Genomic DNA, 26,666 nt, shown 5'->3' with positions numbered 1-26,666 from the left:
AGGCCTTTGTGAAAGAGCATATCTCTTATTTTTAAAAATTAATTAATTAATTAATTTTTATCTCCAGCTTCTTGTGGAAAAAAAAATTCCAGCACATTGTCCCTAGTCTTTTCAGAAAAGACAATCTGATATAAACTTTTATATTAAAATCCCATATGATTTACACCCGCCATTACCAGAACTGCAGTTCATTACCCAAACACACTACATATAATTCTGTATTAAAAATGTTTTAGTAGTGCTTCCTGTAGATCTGTACCCTCCAGGATAAACTTAGAAGAGAATGAAGCACATTTTCAGTCAAGGGCAAAGACTTCCAGAGTTCCAAACTTGTCCCTCACTTATATGTCTCCTCTTCTGGGGTGTTTTGTCTCACCACTCAGGCAAAGATGGTGGCTCCCACCCTCATGGAATCTTTACACCTTGTATATATCTATTTGCCACTTAGCACAGTTACTAGTTTACGTATCAGCTCAGTCTTCCTACCTGGCTGAAAGCTTTTTAAAGGCAACGGCTGTGTGGAATTCATTTTCAGATCCCTGGTATCTAACATAATACTAGGTGCAGTGCTCATAATGTTTCTGAAGGGAAAAAAAACTGATGAAAGAACAATTTGAAGAGGCAGAAGATGTTAAAAGATCTGTATGGGAAGCTCAGAGGGAGTTGAGGAGCCAAGGAACCTAAGAGTCAGGAAGGCTGGTATAGCTGGGAGCTGGAGGAAACCCCTAATGCAAAGTGGTTCTATACGCTCATGTAGTAATTTTTCTTATTCCCACTGTAGAGAGCAGGCTGTGCCCTGCTTTAAGTTACTCCATGAAGAATAGAACAGTAGTTTTCACCCTGAGTTCCTCCATTATAAAGTTACTCCATTATAAAGCAGTAGTTTGCCATGAATTACTTCATCTTAAGTATCAGTGCTGAGGTGGAATGACGCTTCATCTTGTTTGTACAAGTAAACAACCACCATCTGTCTAGCACAACCGTAAGGCACAAACTGATAAATAAATTCATCTTGCTAATAAAAATGGTGAACTGTGAACTTATGGAATTAATCAGAAGTACACGATGCATGGGCATATCAAATTCATATCAGAAAAAACTGGCCATGAGCTTACCAAGCACACCAGACCACCAAATAAAGAAAGCCCCTTACTCAAGGCTCATAATAGGAGGAGCACCCCATAACTGGACAGTGTGGAAAGACACAGATATTTTTGGTCTATGTTAATGACATAGCTCACTCATGACACCACCTAATAATTTAAGTTTAATCACAGAGGAATTCAGAAGTACATTAAGAGCCCTAAAACTGCTTTATTGTGTCTTTGACTATTGCTCCAAATGCTTATGCAAGATCTCAGTCCAAAATCAGACCTTTACAAATATCCTGTCCTTTATAAATGAAAGGTAAGTTTTCTGATTTACCATTAATATGACACAGAATTTGAGGCTTTCTTCCCACCTCTGTCAGTTGGACTGAAAAATTACATGCATGTCAACCAATCTTCTCCACGAACACATGTTCAGGGTGACTGGATAAAATTAGTTAGCCCTGGAGCAAACTTTGTCTAAATCTATGACTAGTTAACTCATAGATGAAATATCTAATCTTGGCACTGGTTTCATATGCACCATCTTTTAGCCAACTGAACTGAATCAAGGACAATCGAAGTTAATGAATTAATTTTGAAGCTATAAAATTAGGTCACACTTTTTTTTAATAATTGAAAATTTACCAAAGAGCATCAGTACTACTTTATACATAACAATGTTGACTACAAAATGTTCATGAGTCTACGCCTTTAAATACTGTCAAGACTAAAACACACTAGAGGGACATTTTCCTAGTTATAGTTAAGTCAATGATAAAAATTAACAGATTGAATTATTACTTCTTTGAGGATTTCCTCCAAGATTTCAGCATGCTTTTCATAGGGATTTTCAAAGTTCATATCCGATGTTGCTTTTAGACTCTCTTCAAGCATGGAAATAACTGCTGGATGATCTGCAGTTACCTCTTCAATTGAATCTTCTATTGTGAATGAAGTAAAATAAGTTAATAAATTAAAGTCATTAGTACTTTTAGTGAACAATGAAACATGGTTGTTAATACTTGATCCAAGAATTTACTATTTTTATATAATTGCACATGCTGGAAGAAGGGAGAAGTATAAGGAGAAGAGATATTAAGTGAATAGGTAAGGGGACAGAAAGCAAGCAAGTTGTAGGGAATTGGGAAAAGAGGGGCGCAGGCTTGCTTTTCAAGTGTTATACTTGATTCTTGGTCTTGTTTGTTGTGGAAGTGCCTCTCTACACTTAGGCTGCACCCATTTAAATGTTCATCTATTCCTGCAGTGAGACAGGACTATGACAGCTCCACCTGACTCCCCTACCTCTGCCTTTCCAGTCATGTTCTTTAGCTGCTGTCCCAGGGATCTAGCCACTGGGACTCTGTCCAGAGCCCAGTTGATATTAGCCCAGAAAACCCCCAAAAGGGCCTTCAAAGAGCAGCTGCCTGTTGTTCTCCTTGCATTGAAGTGTCCTCAGGGAGGGCAAGAGTAGAAGAGTAGAAGAACCCATCATCTTCCTACAGTCATGAGAGAGGGGAGCATAGTGAGTCAAAAACATCTAGGCAAAGATGCTAAATGTAAAGCTGTTAGTTGTTCACTCAATATCCATTCTTCTATTCTTTAGTAATGTAACCCTGATTCTGTGAAGGCCAACAGTATGCCTAGATGAGAAACTACATCTCCCAACTTTCCTTATAGCTTGGATGGTCAAAAAGTTGAAAGCACTACACACACACACACACACACACACACACACACACATATATATATATATATATATATATATATATATTTTTTTTTTTTTTTGCAAATTTCCTATCAACTTTTTAAGAGGGTTAATTCAGATGGTTTGTAAAGTGCCAGATTTTGTCCTTTGCTTTTAACCTGCTTCAGCAGCCATCCTGTGAACTAGTATGACAGCTACATGTCAGAAGAGTATCTTCTCAATACTCTTTTCACCAAGAGCACCTATCATATGCTATTTTACCATGTTTCTGTATGTGCAACTGTTCATAATACATGGAGTAAGTTGGGTAATATTGGTTTTTTTTCCCAAAAATCACACATTTCTCCCAAATTCTGAAGGAGGTATTTGTATTTTTAAGGACCACAATCTAAGAGAACCAAATTACCCACATATTACTTACCTGAGTCTAAATTCAAATTTTGATTTTTAATAGGATCTTGAGAATGCCTTTGCTCTGAAGATGTTCCATTGATTTCTTTCTCATCTGTGAATAAAACATTGTTAACAACAAAAGAACAGTATTAAATGAAAAAACATAGGTGGATTCCCAAGGAGGGCTTGTGATATGGGTCCAGGAACCCAAGATTTGCAGTCCTGAATTTTAATTTTTAATTCAAATGGGTAAACATATATGCCAGGAGGGCAAATAAAGATAATAACCTAACCTGCAGCAAAACTAGTAGTCATTTTAGTTTCATATAATGCCACTGTATCAAAATTGGAAAAAAAAAAGTGCCCTTTCTGAGATGACTAACGATCTCTTAACTCCAAGAGGCTGTGCTTAATTCAGAGACATGAGGCAAAAAAAAAAAAAAATGGGGGAGCCTTTGTATTAATGTACACTGGCAGGACTAGTGTCCATGCCTCACTGGTCAGGCCCTGATCCCTCCTTCTAGCCTAGAATACCTCCCTAAGAGAGGGAACAGGCTGTCCAGGGGAAGGCTCTCTTTGTTGACTAGTGCTGGGGCTTCATAGCAGTAGAGATGGGGCTCCCAGCTGCCACTTGAGAACCAACATTTGAATGTATGGGGCTGCCTTCTGTGAAGGCTGTGTGTATGTGTCAGAGAGTTGGGGTGCCATACACAAGCTTCTGACACTGCCCAGTTTAATTCCTAATAGGATTGAAATAAACAGCAGGAAAATACATCTCTCTGAATAGTAGGAGGAACTAAACCAACAAGCAAAAACAGCTCTACATTCTAAAACAAAACAAATTATAGATGCACTTAAAGACCAACTACAAAAAAGTTGGACCAGTACAAAACCACAAAAAAACACCAGAATATAAGAAGACACACACACACACACACAAACACCCACCCACACACACCCATTGTCTCTGGTTGAGAGGAAGACAGTTTATGTCTAAAAGTAAAGAAAGAAATCAACAATGGAAAAACAATGAATTGATTGCAAAAACTATGAAAAATACCTCTATGTACTTCAAAAACAGCAATGTGATTTAGAAGATAAACTTAAAAAATTGGAAAAAATATAAAAAATAAGAGACTAATATAGAAAGTTTATACAGAGACCATATGATTGATTCAATAATTTAGAAAAAAAGATCAAAAAACAAAAATGGTCACCTCAGAAAAGAAACAAATGGTAAACAAATATCAAAATAGTAAACTTCAGAAGTAAAAATTAAAATAACATTTCAGAGAAAATCTTTAGTAGGAATCAGTAAGAGGAGCCAATGATACATATTTTGTATATTACTGAGAACATAACTTGTAACAACTTTTATGTAAAAAAGACTTTGACTCTGTGTATAGCTCTAAATTCATTTAGTTAGTGATTCCACTTATATTAACATGCAGATAAATCTTTATATTAAAAAAGTTGTTGAAACATAATTTATAGTAGCACAAAAAAAGAAAAGTAACTTAAATTTCCAACATAAAGAATTGATTAAAACTACTACCTATTCATATTGTGCAGTAATTTTAAGTGAAGGTTAAAGTATTTTCCAATGAAATAATATAATTAAATTATACACCTTAAGTCAAAAAAGGCAAAAGCAGTTTGTAATATATAGTTATAATATAATTACATATAGTTATAATTATAATATTATAAATTATAAAATTATAGTTATATTATAATCATATAATGTTATGTAACATAATGCTATATGTTCTCTGTTAAAATATGAACAGAAACATTGTATAAGGGCAAATAGCACAATAGATAAAGGTAAAATTTTACAGCCCAAATTATGTGTTTCTTCTGCTCTGATTCCAATGCATTAAAGGAAGTATAGAGCTTTTAAGAAAAATTTATAATTATACAATAATGATTATATAATGGTTGGAAATATTAAACATTTTTCTTTGGTCTCTACTTATATTATCTTCCCATTTTCTATGTTTTCCTGTTCATTCTAGTCAATCTATTTTTCATCCGATAGCTGTTCAGTTTAACTGCAACAGAGATGCTAACTTTTTTTCCTTTTGAAGTTTTCAATTTTTGTGGTGATTTTAAGCTTTGATATTAAGTATGCATGCTCAAAGATAATTGGAAGGGCTGGGATTGAGCTCAGTGGTAGAGCGCTTGCCTAGCATACATGAGGCTCTGGGTTTGATTCTCAGCACCACATACAAATAAATAAAATAAAGGTCCACCAACAACTAAAAAAATAAGATACATGGAAGTAAGATCAATAAACATGGTATTAGCAGTTTACTTTATTACCATCTTTATCAATATAAGAAAATAAATTACCAAGGGTATTGTCTGACTTTCTTTTGACTTCTTCAGTGTCCTCTAAAGAAGTGCTTGTTTGAGATTCTTGACGGTGTGCTACAGTAAAAGGATAAGATATTTTATCAGCTAATCTACTTCCATTGGGAAAGATGTAGTCAGTAACAGTGGCAACACATTTCTTTACCTTCTTCATTAACTGCATCTCCATCCTCCTTTTTTTCCAATTCTTTTTCGAATTCTCTTAATTTTTTCTCAGCTGAAAGAGTTAATTGGCCTGTGTTAGAAAAAGGTAGCTGTAGGTAGGAAGGCTAGTATACTGACTGACAGCCTCTGCTTTCAAGTCAGGCAGACTTGGGGTTGAGTTCTGACCGTCACATAAGAGCTGTGGGCTTTGGTAAGTCACTCCATCGCTTTGTCTCAAATTCTAGTAGGTAAAATGAGGATCAATCAACTCTAAGCATTGCTGTGAGCATGGCTAGCACACAGGAAGTCTGCTCCACCTTTGCTTCTATCCTCTGAATTATATATTTTTTATGTTCAAAAAACCTCAATATTCTCTCCATTGACAATTTTTCTTAAAAAAATAGATTGGGGAAAAACTGAACAGCAAAAAATTTTCAATGTTTGAAATTTTAAGAATGAAATTTCCTCAAGATTCAGGAACATGGCAGAAACGAGGTAGGCAGTGAGTCCTGATATCACAACACGGAAAGGAGGCCAACTTGAGAGGTGGGTGACAAAACAGATGCTCTAAGACTCAATACTACATACTCTGAGATCTGAAGAGACTAGAAGACAGGTTACCAGAGGAGAAAACAAAACTCAGAGTGCCTTAACTGCTCCTGCGGAGCCGGTGGGGAGGGGCATCAGAGAGAGAAAGATGGTGGTGGTGGAGGACGAGGACAGTTTCTTAAGCTAATCCACTTAAAAACTGTTGCAAAGACAGCAAAATTTAAAACTCAGAAGGCTCCTTAAAACAGCACAAAATGCTTAAAACCAAACTGTGAAAAGAAAACTGAGCCAGGAGTCTACAGCTGTCTTGTGGAGCCCATAGCAGACCAGTCACCCTCGTAAATTGCACTGGGATTCCACTGCCCAGATAGCTGCAAATGTAACCAGAGGGAAGACCCCTGCAGTGGGCCCTCTTAAGAATCTGGCCAGAAAGAACTTCTAGAAGAATGATTACTAGCTGTAGATCTCTAAAGCCCCCTCTCTTCCCCCTCCCCTGAACAAGGGGATTGGAGTGGGCTGGAAGGGACCTGGACTGGGGAGGTGCAGCAAGCCCCACTCAGTTGCTGCAACCCAGACAAGGGCAAAAAGCTCTGAGCAGGTTCCCTCTACTCAGACAGAGGCTGCGATGAAGCAGCTTTGGCCCCAAACAAGGGAAAGTTGATTCACCAGCCCCACTTCCCACCACTGGCACTTGACGGGAGGCACTGTGGGAAGACTTGGGATAGTTTCTAGGATCACAGCCCCACACCAGAGGGAAAGCTGCCTGAATACCCAGTAACATGCAGACCCAGAGGAAATTACCAGAGGCTATGCAGCTCAAAGGGGAGGATATCAGCCTAAATAGGTGCACAGCCTGAACCATGATTGCAACTGGCAAGTGACAGGGCATTGTTTGGTTACTTGTGGTCCCTTGTGTCAGATTTACTAAGCAGAGGGAATCAATGCCCATCCTTCACAACCTGGGGTGGCAGAAACTAGAATCCAGGTGAATGAACCACTAGAGACCCTCTACTACAACATCTCCGAGACCAGAGGCATCAGGGGGAATATTCCTGCACCACAGAACACCTGTGGAAAACCCACAACCAGTGTTCCTGCACACACAGACAGCAAGCAGGATCTTCACTACTGCTAAAAGAATCTAGCAGAAGGGAAGAGGTATACTGATGACCAGCAAACACAGGTACTTTAGAGACTATCCTGAACTTCTGCAACATTAGAATCTGTCAGCTCACAATACTGCACCCTCTGAGACTATAAACAACTCTCATGTTAACCTTGATCACATAAGTAATTCCTTCATTTAAATAATTACTAACCCAATAGCTGTCAGTTGTACCTCAAACCCATTTGAATGTATTTCATCAAATGGTTTAAAGCATTAATTGGAATCAATCTTCCTATCTTTGTTTTCCTAACTGCAGTCTGTCTATACCTGCTTCTCTAACCACTTACTCATCCTCTTTCAATATCTACTACTACCTCAAATAACACACATTAATCTATTACACTAATCTACATTGGTGTAAATTACCCTTTTATAGCCCCCCTTCTTCCTCTCTCTCTCTCCTTCTTTCACCCTCTCCCATTTGCCCAAACTTTTTTCCTACCTCCTTTTAGCACTCACTTAAGTTTATATTAACTTACTAAATTTAACTACCATTTTTTACTGTTCCAGAATTTATTATAGGTTTATACCCAAATTTGAGGAACCACAGAGAACAATTGAATAAGTTTTTTTTCTTACAAGGTTGAATAGTATGAGGCTTGGCTCAGAAGTGATTACTGTAAATAGGGCTCAGTGGTATCTCTCTCTCTTTTTTAATTTGTTCTTTTTAGTTATACATGACAGTAGAGTATATTTTAACATACATATACAAACATGGAGTATATCTTACTTGAATTAGGATCTGTCTTGTAGGAGATTCACTGTGGTGTATTCATATATGTACAAAGGGGAGTTATGTCAGATTCATTCCACTGTCTTTCCTATTCCTATCCTCCTCCATTCCCTTATTTCTCCTTTATCTAGTCCACTGTGCCTCTTTAGTGATATCTCTTAAAATGGAGCTGATATTGGGATCAGCAGAGGCATACATTGAATTAAAATATCATTATCTAGATATTAACCCAACCCAGGACTCTTAAGAAAAAGAAGCTCACATAGTTGTCCTTCACTTAAAAGAAGTCAGAACTATACTGATAGATCAGTAGACAATATAAAAAAGCAAGGGAACAAACCAGCCCATAATGTTTGACAACAGACTTCAATGACACCACAGTTGAGGAAACGTTAGAGAAGTAATTTAGAAATTCATAGTTAAACTGTTCTATGAGCTAAAACACTAAGTAAGAAGTGAAATAAAGGAGAAAATAAGGAAATTAAAGATCACTTCAATAAAGAGAGAGTATGGAAAAGAATTAAGCAGAAATACTCAAAATGAAGGAATCAATAAATCAAATTAAATATTCAATGGAAAGCATCACCAATAGATTAGACCACTTTGAGGACAGACATTCAGGTCTCAAAGACAAAGTATATAATTCTGAAAATAAAGTCAACCCTAGAGTAAAGATATTAAGAGACCATGAACAGAATATTTAATGTTACTGGATAACATTAAAAGGCCAAATTTAAGATTTATTGGGATAGATGAAGACTCTGAAACACAAACTAAAGGAATGCACAATCTTTTCAATGAAGTAATATCAGAAAATTTTCCAAACCTTAAGATTGAAATGTGAATGTGCTGTCTGCAAGAGACTCATCTCACAGGCAAAGACATCCACAGACAGAAAGCAAAAGGATGGGGAAAATATACCACTCAAATGGATCTTGTAAACAAGCAGGGGTTACCATTCTTGTATCAGATAAAGTAAAATTCAAGCCAAAATTAATCAGAAGAGATTAATACTGCTTAAGGGAATCATATATCAACAAGATATAACAATCGTAAATATTTATGTCCCAAATAATGGAGCATCTATGTACATCAAACACACCTTTCTCAATATTAAGAATCAAATAGACCATAATACAATAATACTGGGTGACTTTAACACACCTCTCTCATTACTATATCCATCTTCCAAACAAAAACTAACCAAAGATTCTATAGAACTGAAAAATACAATTAATAACTTGGACAAGCAGACATCTTTAGAATATTTCATCCATCAATAACTGAATTCACTTTCTTCTCAGCAGCACATGGAACATTTTCTAGAATAGATCATATTTAGGGTCACAAAGCAAATCTTACCAAATATAAAAAAATACAGATAATATGTTACATTCTATCAGATTATAATGGAATGAAATTAAAAATCAATGATAAGATAAAAAATAGAAATCACTCTAACACCTGGAGATTAAATAATACACTCCTAAACAATGAATAGATATCAGAAGAAATCAGTGGAGAATAAAAAATTCCTTAAAGGTAAATGAAAACAGTGATACAACATATCAAAATCTTTGGGACAGTATGAAGGCAATTCTAAGAAGAAAGTTCATATGGGGCTGGGGATGTGGCTCAAGCGGTAGCACGCTCGCCTGGTATGCGTGCGGCCGGGTTCGATCCTCAGCACCACATACAAACAAAGATGTTGTGTCCACCGAAAACTAAAAAAAAAAAAAAAAGAAAAGAAAGTTCATAGCACTGAGCTCATATACTTAAAAGAATAGAAAGATACTAAATAAATAACCTAATATTACACCTCAAGGCCCTAGAAAAAGAAGAAAAAAAAAACCAAAATCAGTAAGAAATCATTAAAATCAGAGATAAAAATCAATAAAATTGAGATTAAAAAATACAAAAGATCAATGAAACAAAGATTTGGTTTTTTGAAAGGATAAATAAAATTGATAAATCTTTTGCTAAACTAACTAAATTTGAAAGGATAAATAAAATTGATAAATCTTTTGCTAAAAACTTATCTTTTGCTAAAGAAAGAGAGAAAAGCCTCAGATTATCAAATTCAAAGATAGAAAAGGAAAGATCACCCACAGACACTACTGAAATACAAAGGATCATCAGAAACTATTTTGAAAATTTATACTCCGATAAAATAGAAAATCTTGAAGACATGGAAAAATTCCTACAGACATATGACATACCCAAATTGAACCAGGAAGGAAAGAAAACTTAAAACAGATTAATTTCTATAATGAAATTGAAGCAGCCAAGAAAAACTTTCCAACAAAGAAAAGCCCAGAACTGGATGGATTCTCAGCTAAATTCTACCAGACCTTTAAAGAAGAACTAATACCAATCCTCCTCAAATTATTCCATGAAATAGAACAGGAGGAACTCAGAAAAACTCATTCTATAAAGCTAGTATCACTCCAATACCAAAACCAGATAAAGACACATCAAGGAAAAAAAACTTTAGACCAATATCTTTGATGAACATAGATACAAAAAAATTCTTAATAAATTATTGGCAAACTACACACAAAAACACATAAAAAATAGTGTTCCATGATTGAGTAGGATTCATCTCAGGGATTCAAGGTTGGTTCAACATATGGAATCAATAAATGTAATCCACCACATAAATAAACTTATAGATAAGAATCACATGATTATTTCGATAGTTGCAGAAAGAGTATTTGACAAAGTGCAGCATTCATTCATGTTTAAAATACTATAAAAACTAGAGGAACTAACCTCAACATTGTAAAGGCTATATGAGACAAACCCAAGGCCAACATTATTCTGAATGGAGAAAAACTGAAAGCATTTCTTCTAAAAACAGGAATAAGACAAGGATGCCCACTTTCACCATTCCTATTCAACATGGCCATTGAAACTCTGACCAGAACAATTAGTTAAGAGAAGGAATTAAATGGATAGACTAGGAAAAAAGGAGTTGAAATTATCTCTGTTTGTCAATGACATGATCCTATATTTAGAAGACCCCAAAACTCCACCAGAAGACTTCTAGAGCTCATAAAGGAATTCAACAAAATCACTGGATACAAGATCAATACCCATAAATCAATTTGGTTCCTATACTCCAAGGATAAATCTGCTAAAAAAGAAATTAGGAAAACTATCCTATTCAAAATAGTCTCAAACAAAAGAATACTTGGAAATCAACCTAACAAAATAGGTGAAGGACCTCTACAATGAAAACTACAGAACACTAAAGAAAGAAATTGAAGAAGACCTTAAAAGATGGAAAGACCTCCCATGTTCTTGGGTAGGCAGAAACACTCAAAAGGGCCATATTACCAAAGTGATTCAGATTCAATGACCTTCTTCATAGAAACAGAAAAAGCAGTCATGAAATTCATTTGGAAAAATAAGAGGCCTGGAATAGCCAAAGCAATTCGTGGTGAGAGAAGTGAAACAGGAGGCATCACAATACCTGACTTCAAATTATACTACAGAGCTATGGTACTGGAACCCAAACAGGCATGATTAGTCAGGAGAAAAAGCAGGAAACTTTGGAAATGAGAGTTCAAGTCTTAGCTGGTACTGCGGTGGTTTCAAGGAGCCATTTATCTTCTATGAACCTCAATTTCTCATCTGTAAAATTAGAGAATTTATTAACTGATCTCCAAGGTTTCTTCCAGTTTCACAGCATTATGACTTTTTGAATTTGAAATTAATATTTCCCAAACAGAAAGACTTAAGTATAATCAGGGCTGACATATAAACATAAAACAACAAATTACACTGGAGTCAGGTGTGTCTTGCTATTGTTTTAATTGCCAATATAGATAAAGGTGTGAATACTACTCAAACTGTCTCTACCCAGTGAGTAGATACATAAAAGTAAAGACATTCAAATTTGGAAACTCCTTCTGATTCCTTTCCTTGGAGGTCTATAATTGAATTTTCTTTATTTACTTATGAGTTGGTTTATGTTTACTCATTCCTACCACCATTTTTAAGAAACCATAATGTGCAAGGGGCTGATAGCAAGATGAGCAAAAAAACAGTCCTTGCGCTAAAGTAGCCAGACTTAATAGCTGACCAAAACTTAAAATGCACATTTAAATAAGATGGTTCACCTTGTCTTTTAGCTTGTAGTTCTGCAAGAAGATTTTCTTTCACCACTTTGATAGCTGCTTCAGTGGCCTCGGCTATAGAATTTTCTATTAATGATTCACGGGCTGCATCAAAAATTGGCTGAACGACTGTGGTATAGTCAATGACCTGCAAAGAATATTCAAGAAAATCCACATAAACACAAGGTACTCAATCAAAGATTAGTGAATAAAGGAAAGAAAGGAAGATCAGTAGAGTAGAGGAAGGAGAAAGAGGGAGGGAAGAGGGAGGGAAAAGTGGGGGAACAAGGTGTGGGAGTTCTGTGTTTGGGATTGGGGTTCTACAAACTTTGGGACTGTGACATGGTTGGTGACTAGGAAGTTTCTGTGCAAAGCCCAGCTGCTAGTATATACCTGGCTACTGGGAAATTCCTGGGCAAAAGCACAGGATGCCGGGCTGCCATAGCAATGTCCTTCACAAATTTACCCTGCTTCCCACACCTGGGATGCCCAGCCGTCTCCCTCTGAGGGAATAAGATAACTAGGCAAGCACTATCTGGTCTCCATGGTAATGCCCCTGGAGGATAGGGACCCCATGTTTATTCTAACCTGCACCTTATCTCAGTTAGCTAGCACTCAGGGTTAAAGAAATACTAATTAGAATATAGTCATGGTAACGGGAGGTGTGTGTTCTTGGAGTTAATAAACTCCCAGGCAGGGAGGAGCGGACACTTCACTTCTGCACCTCTTCTTCACCACTTCACTTCACTCTCTCTGCTCCATCCTGTCTGCCCGTTTGTACCCTGTGTCTGTGTCTGTTCTTTTGTGTGTCTCCTCACAGGTTTTCTCTACAGGTGTCCCTTTATAACAAGGAATGAAATATAATTCCATGTATGTACGATTTTGTCAAAATGAACCCAATCAGTATGTAAAACTATAATGCTCTAATTAAAAAACTCAAGGTACTGAGAATACAAAACGTTGTTCATCTATTTATCTGTATCATCTATCTATCTATGCCTATCTTCTAAAAATATTAATACCATTTCAGGTATTTCTGTAATTGTGTTCAGAATTCACTGACTTTGAGTACTTGCTTTAATAGACATTCATTCATATTTTTCATGCATGGACTTCATGTATTTATTCATATATACATGCATCATATGTATGGATATACATGATACACATATATATTATATATATATATATATATATATATATATATATATATATATATTTGGAAATATATATATTTGGTTACATATATATTTTTTCCTTAATCAACAAAAATTTAAATGTATTAAATTAACTTTGTATGTATAACTTACATACAATAAAAGGTACCAGTTTTTACAAATAAATACATACAACAACCACCAAAATCAAGATATAGAACTTCAATATCACCCAAAAATGTTCCCTTTATGTCCCTGTGTAGTTAATACCTTCCCCTCCTCTTCTCCCTTTCCCAGCTTTCATTCCAGGCTCTTGGCAATCACTTTCTGCTTCTGTCACTACAAATTAATTTTACTTTTTCTAAAATTTTAAGTAAATGGAATAATACAGCATATAACCTTTTTCATACTTTCTCCCCTTAATAAATTGGTTAGAATGGTTTTGATGAGTGTGATTGCAGGGGTCCCTTTTTATTGCTGAGCAGTGTTCCATTGTATGAATGTACCACAGATTTCTTTTTAATCCACTCATATATTGATGGGCCTTTGAGCTGTGTCCAGGATTTGACTATCATGAAGGAAGGTATGGTCATCATTTGTATAGAAATCTTTTGTAGACATGTGTTTCCAGGTCTCTTAGGTAAACACTTTAGAATGGAATTATATTTGACTTTATAATTAACCATCAGAGTGGGTAAATTATTTTACATCTCTACCAGCAATGTATGAAAGTTTCAGTGTCTCCATATCCTCACCAACACTTGGCTTTGTGAATTTTAAAATTTTAATAATTTTAGTGGATGTGAAGAAGTATCTCATTATAGTTTAAATTTATATTTCCTTTATCACTAATAATTTCAAACTTATTGAAATTATTAGCTGTTCACTTTTATTTTTAAAAAATATTTTTAGTTATTGATATAATACCCTCATTTTATTTATTCATTTTTAGGTGGTGCTGAGGATTGAACCCAGGGCCTCACATGTACTAGGCAAGTGCTCTACCACTGAGCTACAACCCCAGCCTCTCACTTTTCTTTCTGGGCACATGTTCAACTTTTGTTTATTTAAAAGATTGACTCATGATTCTTTATATATTCCGAGTATATATCTTTTGTCAGGTAGATAATAAACTTAATACTGTATATTGGAATCTTTGAAATAGATTTCTATATTTCTTTTAAGTTGAATGACTATTTCCAGATTCCTAGACTCCATTCTTCTCTTCCATGTACTTATATTGTCTTAATTCATGCCAACAAGTCCACATCGACATCATCATTTTTAAATGGGTACACAGACTTTTATTAGATGAATTAGATATTAAACTTGTTTAAACTAAAATACTGATAATACATATTTAGGTATACATGTTTTAAATATATATTTAGACATAAGTTAAGCTATGATGAATACAATTATGTACAATATTCTTGATATTATAGTTTCTTTAGAAAAATGCATCAAGTTCAATAATTCAAAGGACATGCATGGATTTTAGGCTTGTATATGTTAGTTTCAATTGCTATTCCAAATGGTGATACTATTTTCAGCAACATAAGAGGATGTACTTTCCCCTCTCCTATCTACATGTCAGTATTGGGTGTTAACAGTAATCTTTTACATCTAACAATGAGATTGACATGACATATCTCTAGTTTTTTGGTATCTCTCTGTTTTTCAGGGAGGTGATTTTTTTTTCTATGTTGCAAATCAAAGCCTCTTAAATGGCAGGCAAGCATTCACTGAGCTATGTCCCAGTCCCCTTTTTCTAATGTTTAATGGTTATTTATATCTACTATTTTGCGAATTGCCTGTTTGTTATTTTTTCCCCCTGGGGCTTTGTGCAGAATGGTGATTTGACTCGTGGTCTCTCTGACTGTCTTGTGGCTACATTGTGCTGGGAACTTCCTGTGCAAATGTAAAGGTCAAGATAGCCCAGTTGCTATGGTGACACCCTGCCTGAGGAGGCTCTGTGCAAAGATGCAGAGTTGTATCAGTCAGGACCTTGAGCTCAGGCACCAGCTCCTGGGGATAAAGAATTCTGAGCATAACAAGATAACCCTAATGTCTTGCCAGTCCTGTCTTTCAGATTGCCTGATTTGCTGAAACTTTCCACAAACAACCTTTGATGAAACCTATACAATAAACATGCTGAGCTAGCTTGGGGTCATTATGCCTGTATCAGAGAAAAACATCCCACCTGGCCCCAGCTTTTTCTTTCTATGTGTGTCCATCTGTCTTTTCTCAATCCCCCATCACCCCTCACTAATGTGTCTTCTGAATTAATGCCCTTGGCTGAGAGATGGGGCTGTGGCATGGCTTTATATACATAGTGATTTTTCTCTTTATATTTTAAAATGATAATTCATCTGTCTGACCCATATTGTGCTGGGCTTACAATTTGCCTATACATCTTTTGATATGTCTCCCTTTACAAAGTGAAGCCTACTTCTCTTCTTTAATGTAGGTAGGACTTAGTGTTTTGTTTTAAAAGAATAAAGAACCAATATAAAAAAAAGGATAGAGTGTGGCACAAATGACAGTGGGTGATTTTTGAGAGTAAATCATGAGAGACATCGCAGCTCCCTCCTTGGTTCACTCTCTCTGAGGGAAGCTAGTAGCCATGTGACTGGGACACAAAAGCAGACCTATGAAGAGCTCATTCGTGTGACAGAGCCATCTTCCAGTCCCAGCCAAGCCTTCAGAGGTCTTTGGCTGAGTCAATATCTTGACTGCAATCTCATGAAAAAATCAGGACAGAGTCACCCATCTAAGTCATTCCTAAATTCCTGACCTGGTGAAACTATGCAAGATAAGAAATGTGTATTGTTACTTCAAATCTGCTAAGTTTGGGGTGGTATTTTTTTAAGGGGATAGGTCACACTAGTTTTGAACTCCTGGCCTCATCTGATCCTCCTGCCATGGCCTCCCAAGTAGCTGGGATTAAAGGCATGTGTCACTGTACCTGGCTCAGTTGGGGTAATTTTTAATGCAGTAATAGATAACTAATACACACATATATAACAAATATATAAAAAATTCCCTCCTTGTGCTGTCAAAAGTTTAAACTTTTCTTTTAATTATTTTTTTGGACTTCAGTTTTTTTTCTTTCCGTTTTTACACTTTAATCATCTGGTTATAACTTCTTTTTTTTCAAACAATGAACAAATTAGAAGTCTAAGATACACATGCGTACACAAATTTCTTTTCCCAAATTCCCTCAAAAGAGATAGATAATACTTTTAGAAAAGTATGCATTGTTTATGTTATTAAGCTTATATAACAATTATTAACAGCTGAAGTATATAGACTGTTTTTCATTAAATTTCTATTCTAGTGGGTTGCTTCAGTTTGCTTGGTTTTCTATGTATATATCAATAATGAATTCCCAAACTCTTCCTTAGCAGTATAAATCTCCTCTTGATACACTTGAACACATTCAGTAGCATCTTCTTCCTGCAGTTCTCTCTTTTGGAGACTTCTGATCTCCTGCCCTATTCTGGACTGGTTATTTTCCAGGCTTACAGAACAACTGTCATCATGAACTGTCCCTCCCCACCATCTTGGTATTTCCTTTCCCTCTCTCCTGTCATAAATACCCTTTTTCTTCTTGGCTTAAGCTCTCATTTTGATGGAGCATATCCTCTAATGGCTTCCCGAGAAAGACAACTTGGGAGGTTTTGTGGTTCAGATATGAAATGTCCTCCGAAGTCTCATGTGTTGAAGGCTTAGTTCCCAATGCAGCAATGTTCAAAGATGGGACTTTTAGAAAATGATTGGATCATAGGAACTCTAATTTATCAGTAAATTAATCCATTTGATGGATTAATAATTTAAATGGACTACTGGGAGGTGGTACAAAACATGGGTTTGGCGAAAGAAGGTTCCTGGGGTTGTACCCTGGGGAACTCTATCTTCTTCCTGCTTACCCTGCCTCTACTTCCTGGCTGCTTTGAACTTTGCTCTGCCATGACCTTCCACCATGATGTTCTGGCTCACATCAGGCCCAAAGCAACAGAGCCAGCTGACCATGGACTGAAACCATGAACCAAAATAAATCTTTCCTCTTTTATATTGTTATTGTCAGGCATTTTGGTCACAGTGATGAAAAGCTGACTAACGCAGAAGATAATTTTTTTTTTTTTTGTAATTGCAAGTGCCCTCATTCTCTCATTGGACTTGATTTATTACAATATAAAATTCTTGGCTGGAATCACTGCCCCTCAAAATTGTCATCTGTTTTTCAGAGTTGTGGTTGAGAGGAACCATACTATTTGAATTCCTAGTCCTTAGTATGAAAACTAGTTATTCTCTCCAAAGTTTTCTAGGTTATTTTCCCATAAGCTTCTGGATCTTTGTCCCCAATGTCCTGTGATTTCAAGTGATGTGCCTAAGAGTCTTTGTCCCTTCATTGTACTAGATATTCACAGAATCATTTATTTTTTATTTTTTCTTGTGTGGTGCTGGGGATTGAACCCAAGGCCTCGTGCATGCAAAGCAAGCACTCTACAACTGAGCTATACCCCCAGCCCATGGATCATTTATTTTTATTTGTTTTTTGAGGTATTGGGGATTGAACCCAGGACCCCACACATGTGCCCTACCACCGAGTCATTATCTCTACCCTTTATTTTATTTGATTTTGAGACCGGTCTTGTTAAGTTGTTCAGGCTGGCCTTAGAACTTGCGATCTTCCTTCCTTAGCCTCTCAAGTAGCTGGAATTGCAGGTGTGCACCACCATGCCAGGCTCACTGAGTCATTTGAATCTGGAAACATGTTCTTTAATCTGGGAAATTTTCTTTGATAATATTCTCTCTGATTGTTCCTTCTAGAATTCCTACTGGATGATAGAGTTCATGGTTTTTCTCTCCTATTCTTTTTCTTCATCTCTTTGTCATTTTCTACTAAATTTATACTATAAATTTCTGCTAATTTTTTTAAAATTAAAAAACCCTTCTATTGAATTTTTTGGATCAACAAAACTATATTTATTTTGTCTTTATATATTTTCTATTTTAAACTTAATTTCCTCCATTTTATATTATGTATTTTTTAATTGATTTAAAAAATAAATAAACGAAAGCGGAATGCATTACAATTCTTGTTATACATATACAGCACAATTTTTCATATCTCTGGTTGTATAAAAGTATGTTGACATCAATTCGTGTCTTCATACATTATAGATACATTACATCCACAGTGGTAGAACTACTCTTTTAGTTATAGTTGTTTCAAAGATCTTTTCCAAGGCTATTGTATATCAGTTTTTCAAAACTGAAGCCTTCTATCAGAAATATGTCTTATATTTTGATGAAATAATAATCACTCATCTTTAAAACTGTTTTGGAGTATATTAATTGTTTGATTGCTGAAAAAATATTATCCCCCACATTACTAGCTTAAACAACAAACATTTATTATTTCATAGTTTCTGAGGGTCGAACAAAATAATTTCTCATGATTTTAAATAGTAAGGTCATAATGCATTTTATATTTACTCAAATTCTATCATGTAACTCAAATGCAATAAAATGCCTAAATACAAGCAATAGATAGCTTATCCTGTTTTAATGTAAATGGTTAACATATTACTATGTGATCACCAAACAATATGACTGATAACATACAGTTGCTATGCATGCAGTAATATGAACTTTCTTAGGGCCAACATTTGAGACTCATGATGAAATTTTCTAAACCACTACACATGATTTTGATATTGTAGTTGAAATGTATCATAATACTCTTCCTGCATATTTTAATAAAATTATGGAGTTTTGTTTTGAAGATGTAAATATAAATGGAGTGTGAAAAAATGTTATATTGGGGGATCTGTATAATCTAAGAGGCTTTAAAACCAAGTGAGATTTTACAGGAATATATTATCTGAGGATACATTTTGAGAGTATGTTTGAATTAAAAGACCTATGTACTAAGAAAAGTAAAAAAGACCAATTAATCTTAGAAGCGGTGCTAGGCATTGTGTCTTGAGTGACTCCTTAAAGAAAATCAGTGATGATAATGCAAAACTTTTAATAAGTTAAAAATGATATTATCTATAATAGTATCCAATCCCATCAAATATCTAGAGGTCTATGTAAACTTTTGCACAGAAAACTCTTAAATTTTTACTCATAAAAATTTAAAAAGATTTAAATAAATGGTGGAGTATATATTTATGGACTAGAGGAGTCAATTCAGTGAAGATTCTCCCAACTGATCTATATATCTGATGTAATCCCAATTAAAATTCCAAAATATTTTCTATATAAAATTACAAAGGACCGTGAATAGTTAATGTACCTCTGAAAGAGAGCAATAGGATGAAAGACCTTGCTCTATCTGACATCAGGACTTATTGAAGAGCTAAAATAATCTGTCAACATAGCATTGACAGAACAATAGCAGAAGAGAACAATGGAATAGACCACAGAGCCCCCACACATGTATTTAATGCACATGTATTAAAACATGCTTTAAAACAAAGGGAGCACCATAAACAGTGGATAAAAGACAGGTTTTTTTTCCTTAAATGATCCTGGGATAAATGGATATCTGTATGGGAAAAAGTAAAATTTACTCCATGAAATTTACCCAAAGAAAGTCAATCCTAGGTATAGTTTACATCTAAATGTGAAAGTCCAAAAATTTTAGAAGTTAATATAATATCTTCACGATGCTTGGCAAGTAAAAATTTATTTCTCAAAGGTGAGTCATAAAAGTACTGATAAAAAAGGAGAAGCTTGACAAACTATTCTCCACTAAAATCAAGAACTTGTGTTCACTGACAAATGCCACCAAAAAAAAGCAAAACAGCAAACCACAGGGTGACAGAAAATATCTGTATTGCTTAAAATCAACAAAAAAGTGGTCTGCAGACAATGTAACTCCTACTGACAACATGTAAAAATACACAATAAAAGTGGACAGGACACTTGAACAAACACTTCAGAAAGAGAATATCTTGAATGGCCTGTAAGCATTTGAAAAATGTTCAACCTCATCAGTTATTAGAACAATGTAAATTAAAACTACAGTGAGATATTATTAAATGCCCACTTGAATGGATAAAATCAGAAAGACTGACCACAAGAAGAACTGGCAGGACTCTGGAAAAACAGAACATTCATACCATGCAGATAGGATTGTAAATTAGTAGAACTATTCTGGAATTACCTACTCAAGTTAAACGTATGCACACTCCTGTGTCCCAGAAATTGTCCTCCTAGATATATCTCCAAAACATAAACACATACATGTGTACTCCAAGAGACACATACAAGACTATCTATAGCAGTATTATTCATAATACATCAAGTTTTATTGACACCCAAATATGGATAAATTATAATTCATCTGTTGAATGAATTTTATCATAAAATGATTGAGCTACAGCTATGTATAGAACATGAATAAATATTGCAACCATAATATTAAGTGAAAGAAGCCAGGCACAAAAAATATAAAATTTTTAAGCCCACGAAGCTTAAAAAACATGCAAAACTAGGGGCTCGGCGGTAGAGTGCTTGCCTAGCATGTGTGAGGCACTGGGTTTGATTCTCAGCACCACATATAAGTAAATAAAATAAACATCCATTGACAAGTAAAAAATAACTTTCAAAAACATGCAAAAGTATTCCATGATGTCTGATATGCTAAAACCACGAAAGTGTGGAAACAAATACCATAAAACAGGCAGCAGTTACCTCCTTTGTGGAGGCAGGTTGTCGTAGGGACTTATAATGGGAAGAGACATGGAAAAGTCTTCTGGAGTGTTGGAAACATTTCATATTTGACCTGGGGTGGTGGTTATACGGAAGGCTTATTTTAAAATGATTTAGGGAGTTTCACTTTTCTGTATATTTGTCATATTTCATAATAAAGAAGTTAAAGGCAAATTGAAAATGTCACTCCTGTGCTGAAAAGAATCTAACAGCATTTTGAATCACTCCAAAACCTTCCCATGACCTGCACTGCTCTGACTACGTCTTCAACCACCACGGGATGCTCTTCCTCCTTTCATAGATAACACTGTACATACACTGACCTTCTTATAATTTCTCTACAGTCCAATCTCTCATCAAAACATCTGGCTCTACTTTCAAGTTATATCCCAGATCTGCCTGCTTCTTACTACCTTTACTGCTGTTACTCCAGTCTGAGATATAAATAATTTCTCTTCATTTACTGAGTAAATAAGATCACTGGGGGAGAAGAGGACAAGGAACTGACAGACCAGGGAGCTGGGAGGATCGTCTTTGCAGATGTTGAAATCACTGAGGATCAGGGCAGGAGTGGGACCGTGGGGAGACTGAGAGTGAGGCAGGGGGGTGCAACCCAGGAAACAGAGTGGAAGAAGGTGATAGGTGGCATCATCTGGGTGACAGGACATTCAAATCTGAGGGCTTCTAGGAAGCAGGAGAAGTGCCAATAACCGGAAGGAGGAAAGAAGATGTCTTTCCCACTGGGAGCTCAGTGGAGTAATTTCCCAGCTGACAGTGTGAAATGCAGAAAACAATAGAAATGAAATCCTACAAATTACAGTCAAGGATAGATAGATGAGCAGATAAGTAGGTAGTTACCTTTCCTTTGTAATAGTTTGCAATCAAATGGCTAAGTGTCGTTTTCCCTGAATATTGAGGTCCAAAGATGAATATTTTACATGGCGGTATTGGCATAGGTGGAAGAAGAAATGGACGTGGATTCAATAAAAAACTTTTTAATGTTTCTTCTGATGAAAGACAGTATATTTTACCTAGAAAACTTAAAATACATCGTAACAATAAGCAACTGAAAACATATGTGGAGAAGTTTTAAAATTAAGCTCTGAAAGTCTTACTTACCTCACAGAAAAATCTGGTAATCCTGAATAAATGTTACCTTCTTTTAAAGCCACAGGACATGTGCGTCCCCATTTGCTTCTGCGCCATCTGTATCTTGGTGCAATAAGTTTATAAGCTGAGAGAGTACGAAATAGCTCGTCCTGCAAATCACAAATAATACACTGAAAAATGTGGGCATAAATTGTGCTAAAGGGAGCGGTATCAAATATTTTGATTCTTATTTGATGATGCTTTACTATTTAAGAAATAATGTTGAATGCAAATTTGGACCTTTTTCTTTTTTTAATATTTATTTTTTAGTTGTAGCTGGACACAATACCTTTATTTTATTTATTTATTTTTATGTGGTGCTGAGGATCGAACCCAGGGCCTCACACGCGCTAGGCGAGCACTCCACCACTGAGCTACAACCCCAGCCCCAGGGCTTTTTCTTAATCACAACATTTTGTACTTGTCCCCAGGTTTAATGAGACTAATTTTCATTTCAATTTTATTTCAATTTTACTGAACATTTTTTTATTATGTGGTAGAGTGAGCATGGGATAGAAAGGACATTCTCTATCATATCTCCGCAAAAAATCAGATTCTAAAAATGTTTTTCTTTTATTGGTGGTACTGGGGATTGGACCTAGTGCTTGTGTTTGCTAGAGAAGTGCTCTACCAGCAAGCTACATCCTCAGCCCTTCAAAAATTCTTATGGAAAAAGTTTTAAAATGTACCAGATTTTTAGTCAATTTATCTAAGCTTTTAAATAGTAAGATGTTATATACAGATTGTTTTTGCATTTACTTATAAGGGGTAAAACTTTCATTCTGAAACTTTAAATCTCCCTCAGCAATTGTGGGAGACCAACCTCTCTCTCTCTCCCCTTAAGGTCAGAGGAGCCGTCACAGCATCCCCAAAGAAAAAGGTATTTCTGTCTCTTGTTTGGTTATTTCACGCAGCCAAATTAGCCCAGTTCCCCTGGAGTGACCCCTGAGTGTTTTAGTCACGAGCAACCCGGCAAGTGGTGTCCCTGGGTGGGCAAAAGGTCTGAGTGCTTAAGCCGCTGGGACAAAAGCCACAAGCAATCATTTCTTTTTTTTTTTTTTTTTTTGGATATGTAATTCTTTATTTAAATATAGCTAAATAAAGTAACAAAAGGAAATTTTATGTCCATAATTTCAATTTTTAAGGACATTAGTAACATGCAGATATTTGAAGGTAAGCAATGAACTTATACCTCCTTTTCTTTTACAACTTCCCTCCAATACTAGAAATAAGCAAACAAATAAGAGGGAGGGTCTTGCCATACATCCATGTAGAATAATCTTCTATCACTCCAGGTAATACTTCTCTTTCTCTAGAAACATGACGATAACATTGAGAATAACCACATTGTACAGATGTAGGTAGACATTATCTAAACCAGAGCAACCTAAAGAAATGCATCATAAATGGTACTCCTCTTATATTTTCAAGAGAGAGAATTATATTCCACCTCTTTTCTTTAGAGTAAAAATATGCTTCATGACAGAATCACTAAGATAGAACATAAGACCAATTCATATAAAATGATAGATGTTCACAAACACTATCTAAAATTTTCCTCCTATCTTCAAATATTCCAAAGTGAAAAATTTTAAAGTAAGATACTGCATTTTTCTATTTAGCACATGACTGAAAGTTAAATGTTTTTTTTTTTTAATTTTTTATTGTTGGTTGTTCAAAACATTACAAATTTCTTCATATATCATATTTCACACTTTGATTCAAGTGGGTTATGAACTCCCATTTTTACCCCATATACAGATTGCAGAATTACATCAGTTACACATCCATCGATTTACATATTGCCATACTAGTGTCTGTTGTGTTCTGCTGCCTTTCCTATCCTCTACTATCCCCCCTCCCCTCCCCTCCCCTCCCCTCTTCTCTCTCTACCCCCTCTACTGTCATTCATTTCTCCCCCTTGTATTATTTTTCCCTTTCCCCTCACTTCCTCTTGTATGTACTTTTGTATAATCCTGAGGGTCTCCTTCCATTTCCATGCACTTTCCCCTTCTCTCTCCATTTCCCTCCCACCTCTCATCCCTGTTTAATGTTAATCTTCTTCTCCTGCTCTTCGTCCCTACTCTGTTCTTAGTTACTCTCCTTATATCAAAGAAGACATTAGGCATTTGTTTTTTAGGGATTGGCTAGCTTCACTTAGCATAATCTGCTCTAATGCCATCCATTTCCCTGCGAATTCTATGATTTTGTCATTTTTTAATGCAGAGTAATACTCCATTGTGTATAAATGCCACATTTTTTTAATCCATTCGTCTATTGAAGGGCATCTAGGTTGGTTCCACAGTCTTGCTATTGTGAATTGTGCTGCTATGAACATCGATGTAGCAGTGTCCCTGTAGCATGCTCTTTTTAGGTCTTTAGAGAATAGACCGAGAAGGGGAATAGCTGGGTCAAATGGTGGCTCCATTCCCAGCTTTCCAAGAAATCTCCATACTGCTTTCCAAATTGGCTGCACCAATTTGCAGTCCCACCAGCAATGTACAAGTGTACCCTTTTCCCCACATCCTCGCCAGCACTTGTTGTTGTTTGACTTCATAATGGCTGCCAATCTAACTGGAGTAAGATGGTATCTTAGGGTGGTTTTGATTTGCATTTCTCTGACAGCTAGAGATGGTGAGCATTTTTTCATGTACTTGTTGATTGACTGTATGTCCTCCTCTAAGAAGTGTCTGTTCAGGTCCTTGGCCCATTTGTTGATTGGGTACAAGCAATCATTTCTGTTGGTAACTTCCAGACCTCAAAGACTGTCAAAAGATTCACCTGTCTTTGTGCTATCTTAGCAGGGAATGACAGAACTAGGACAAGATGGCACACCAGGCACCTGGGAGGGGGAAAGGTCCCAGACTGCCTTTGACACTCAGATGTGGATAGCACATATGCCTGCTGGCTCTAGAACTGAGCACAGAGCACAGACGAGACTGGGAACTGTGGTCTTGCCTGGACCATTGTAAAATCTGAAAGCAAAGAGGCATGCACACTGCCAGGATATTGCATGAGAGTCCTCACTGAGGGCTGGAAGTGTTAAGACTAAGAACCTCATTGATGGGGCAAGTGGTGCCAACAGCCTTCTCCAAGGAGCCCATAGACAATAAACTAGGATGGAAACTACCCAGAGGAGTCAAGAGGTGGTCACTCTTTCCTTATCATCCCTCCTTCCTGTCCAAACATGGGAAAAGTGTTTTAATAGCAGACCACATTCCCTTCTCAAATTCCTGTTCCTCAAGCCACACTTATAATAGGTGCTGGGTGGGGAGAAGGGGAGTTTTTGAATGAGTTTGGTATTAAAGACTTAAAACTGATAAGGACTACCTTCTGGTTAAACTAGGCAGAATGGATTCTTGCATTTATATTTACTGCTTCCCTGAAATTCCCTAAAATGACAGCAGAGGCATAAAAAAAGGAATATGTACACAAAGACACGGAGAATGGAAGAAGAGACCAAAATGATGGTCAGAGCTGGAAACTGACCAGCAGTGGCTATACAGTTTTGGAAACTAGAAAGCAGATTGATTAGTAGTAACTGGTTCAGATCAGAGAAAGGCAAAAGCTAAAATATCTGCCGTGGCAAGGATGGATTTGGGGTGGATGGGGATAAGAAGCCAGTTGACTCCAAAATCCTAGAAAGACACCGGCCTGGGTGATACCAAGTACCTCTGAAGGGGGCTGAATGGGAGCATAAAACAGGATAACTGGTTGGAAGTCTTTGAAAAGGGGTGCTAGTAGCCAGAGCCACCTCCCACTCCCCTCAGTTAATTCACTTACCCTTCCCCCCACACTCCCACCATCTCTCTTTCAGGCAGAAAACGGGAGAGACTGAATCCGAGGCTTATGTGAGACCACTGAGGTCAGGGTGGAGGAGGGCATGAGAAATTTAACAATGATAGCCACTGCCCTCAGGAGACACTCCTGCCTAAACCTCTCCTAAAGAAACTCTGGCCCTTCCTATGATCCATCACATAAATAATTATGGTGGGCACAGCAGGATTCTCAGCTCTACTGAAGGCTCTATCTCCATTGGGTGAATGACCTGGCACTGAATAGGCTCATTTGTAAGACATGGGATAAAATAAAAAATACAAGTCCTTGTTCTCAATTTAGTTGAGAATTTCTAGATTGCAACAGCAGAGCATTAAACTAAGAGTGGAGCCCTTCTAAGCAGAAGATCCAGTGAGAGGTCCATGAAGACAGTTCTGCCTCATAATTCAGTTGTTAGATATTTTGAATGTCACTATTGGTCCTAGGTGCTTTACAAGTATGATCTCATGTAATCCTTACAATAACACAATGCCATAATAGTTACTGTCCCCTTTATCTTAATCATTGAATAA

At 36.3% G+C, this 26,666-nt stretch overlaps 1 protein-coding gene across 1 annotated transcript in view; it reads right to left on the bottom strand.

The window, feature by feature from the left end:
• Positions 1 to 26,666, bottom strand: part of Ak9 (adenylate kinase 9) — a 134,305-nt gene that overhangs the window by 72,879 nt on the left and 34,760 nt on the right. The window contains exons 11-17 of the mRNA XM_046430075.2: positions 22,288 to 22,427; positions 22,027 to 22,207; positions 12,284 to 12,428; positions 5,711 to 5,782; positions 5,545 to 5,622; positions 3,218 to 3,301; positions 1,893 to 2,032 (exon numbers count right to left, since the gene is read on the bottom strand). Coding sequence (XP_046286031.1) covers positions 1,893 to 2,032; positions 3,218 to 3,301; positions 5,545 to 5,622; positions 5,711 to 5,782; positions 12,284 to 12,428; positions 22,027 to 22,207; positions 22,288 to 22,427 — 840 coding nt within the window. The remainder of the gene's footprint in view (positions 1 to 1,892; positions 2,033 to 3,217; positions 3,302 to 5,544; positions 5,623 to 5,710; positions 5,783 to 12,283; positions 12,429 to 22,026; positions 22,208 to 22,287; positions 22,428 to 26,666) is intronic.

This window comes from Marmota monax, unplaced genomic scaffold, assembly GCF_021218885.2.
Source record: "Marmota monax isolate L192 unplaced genomic scaffold, Marmota_monax_Labrador192_F-V1.1 WCK01_AAM20220418_F8-fsc00013, whole genome shotgun sequence".
NCBI classification, from domain to species: Eukaryota; Metazoa; Chordata; class Mammalia; order Rodentia; family Sciuridae; genus Marmota; species Marmota monax.
Note: the sequence above shows the minus strand (reverse complement) of the source record. Positions and strands in the feature narration are given on the sequence as shown.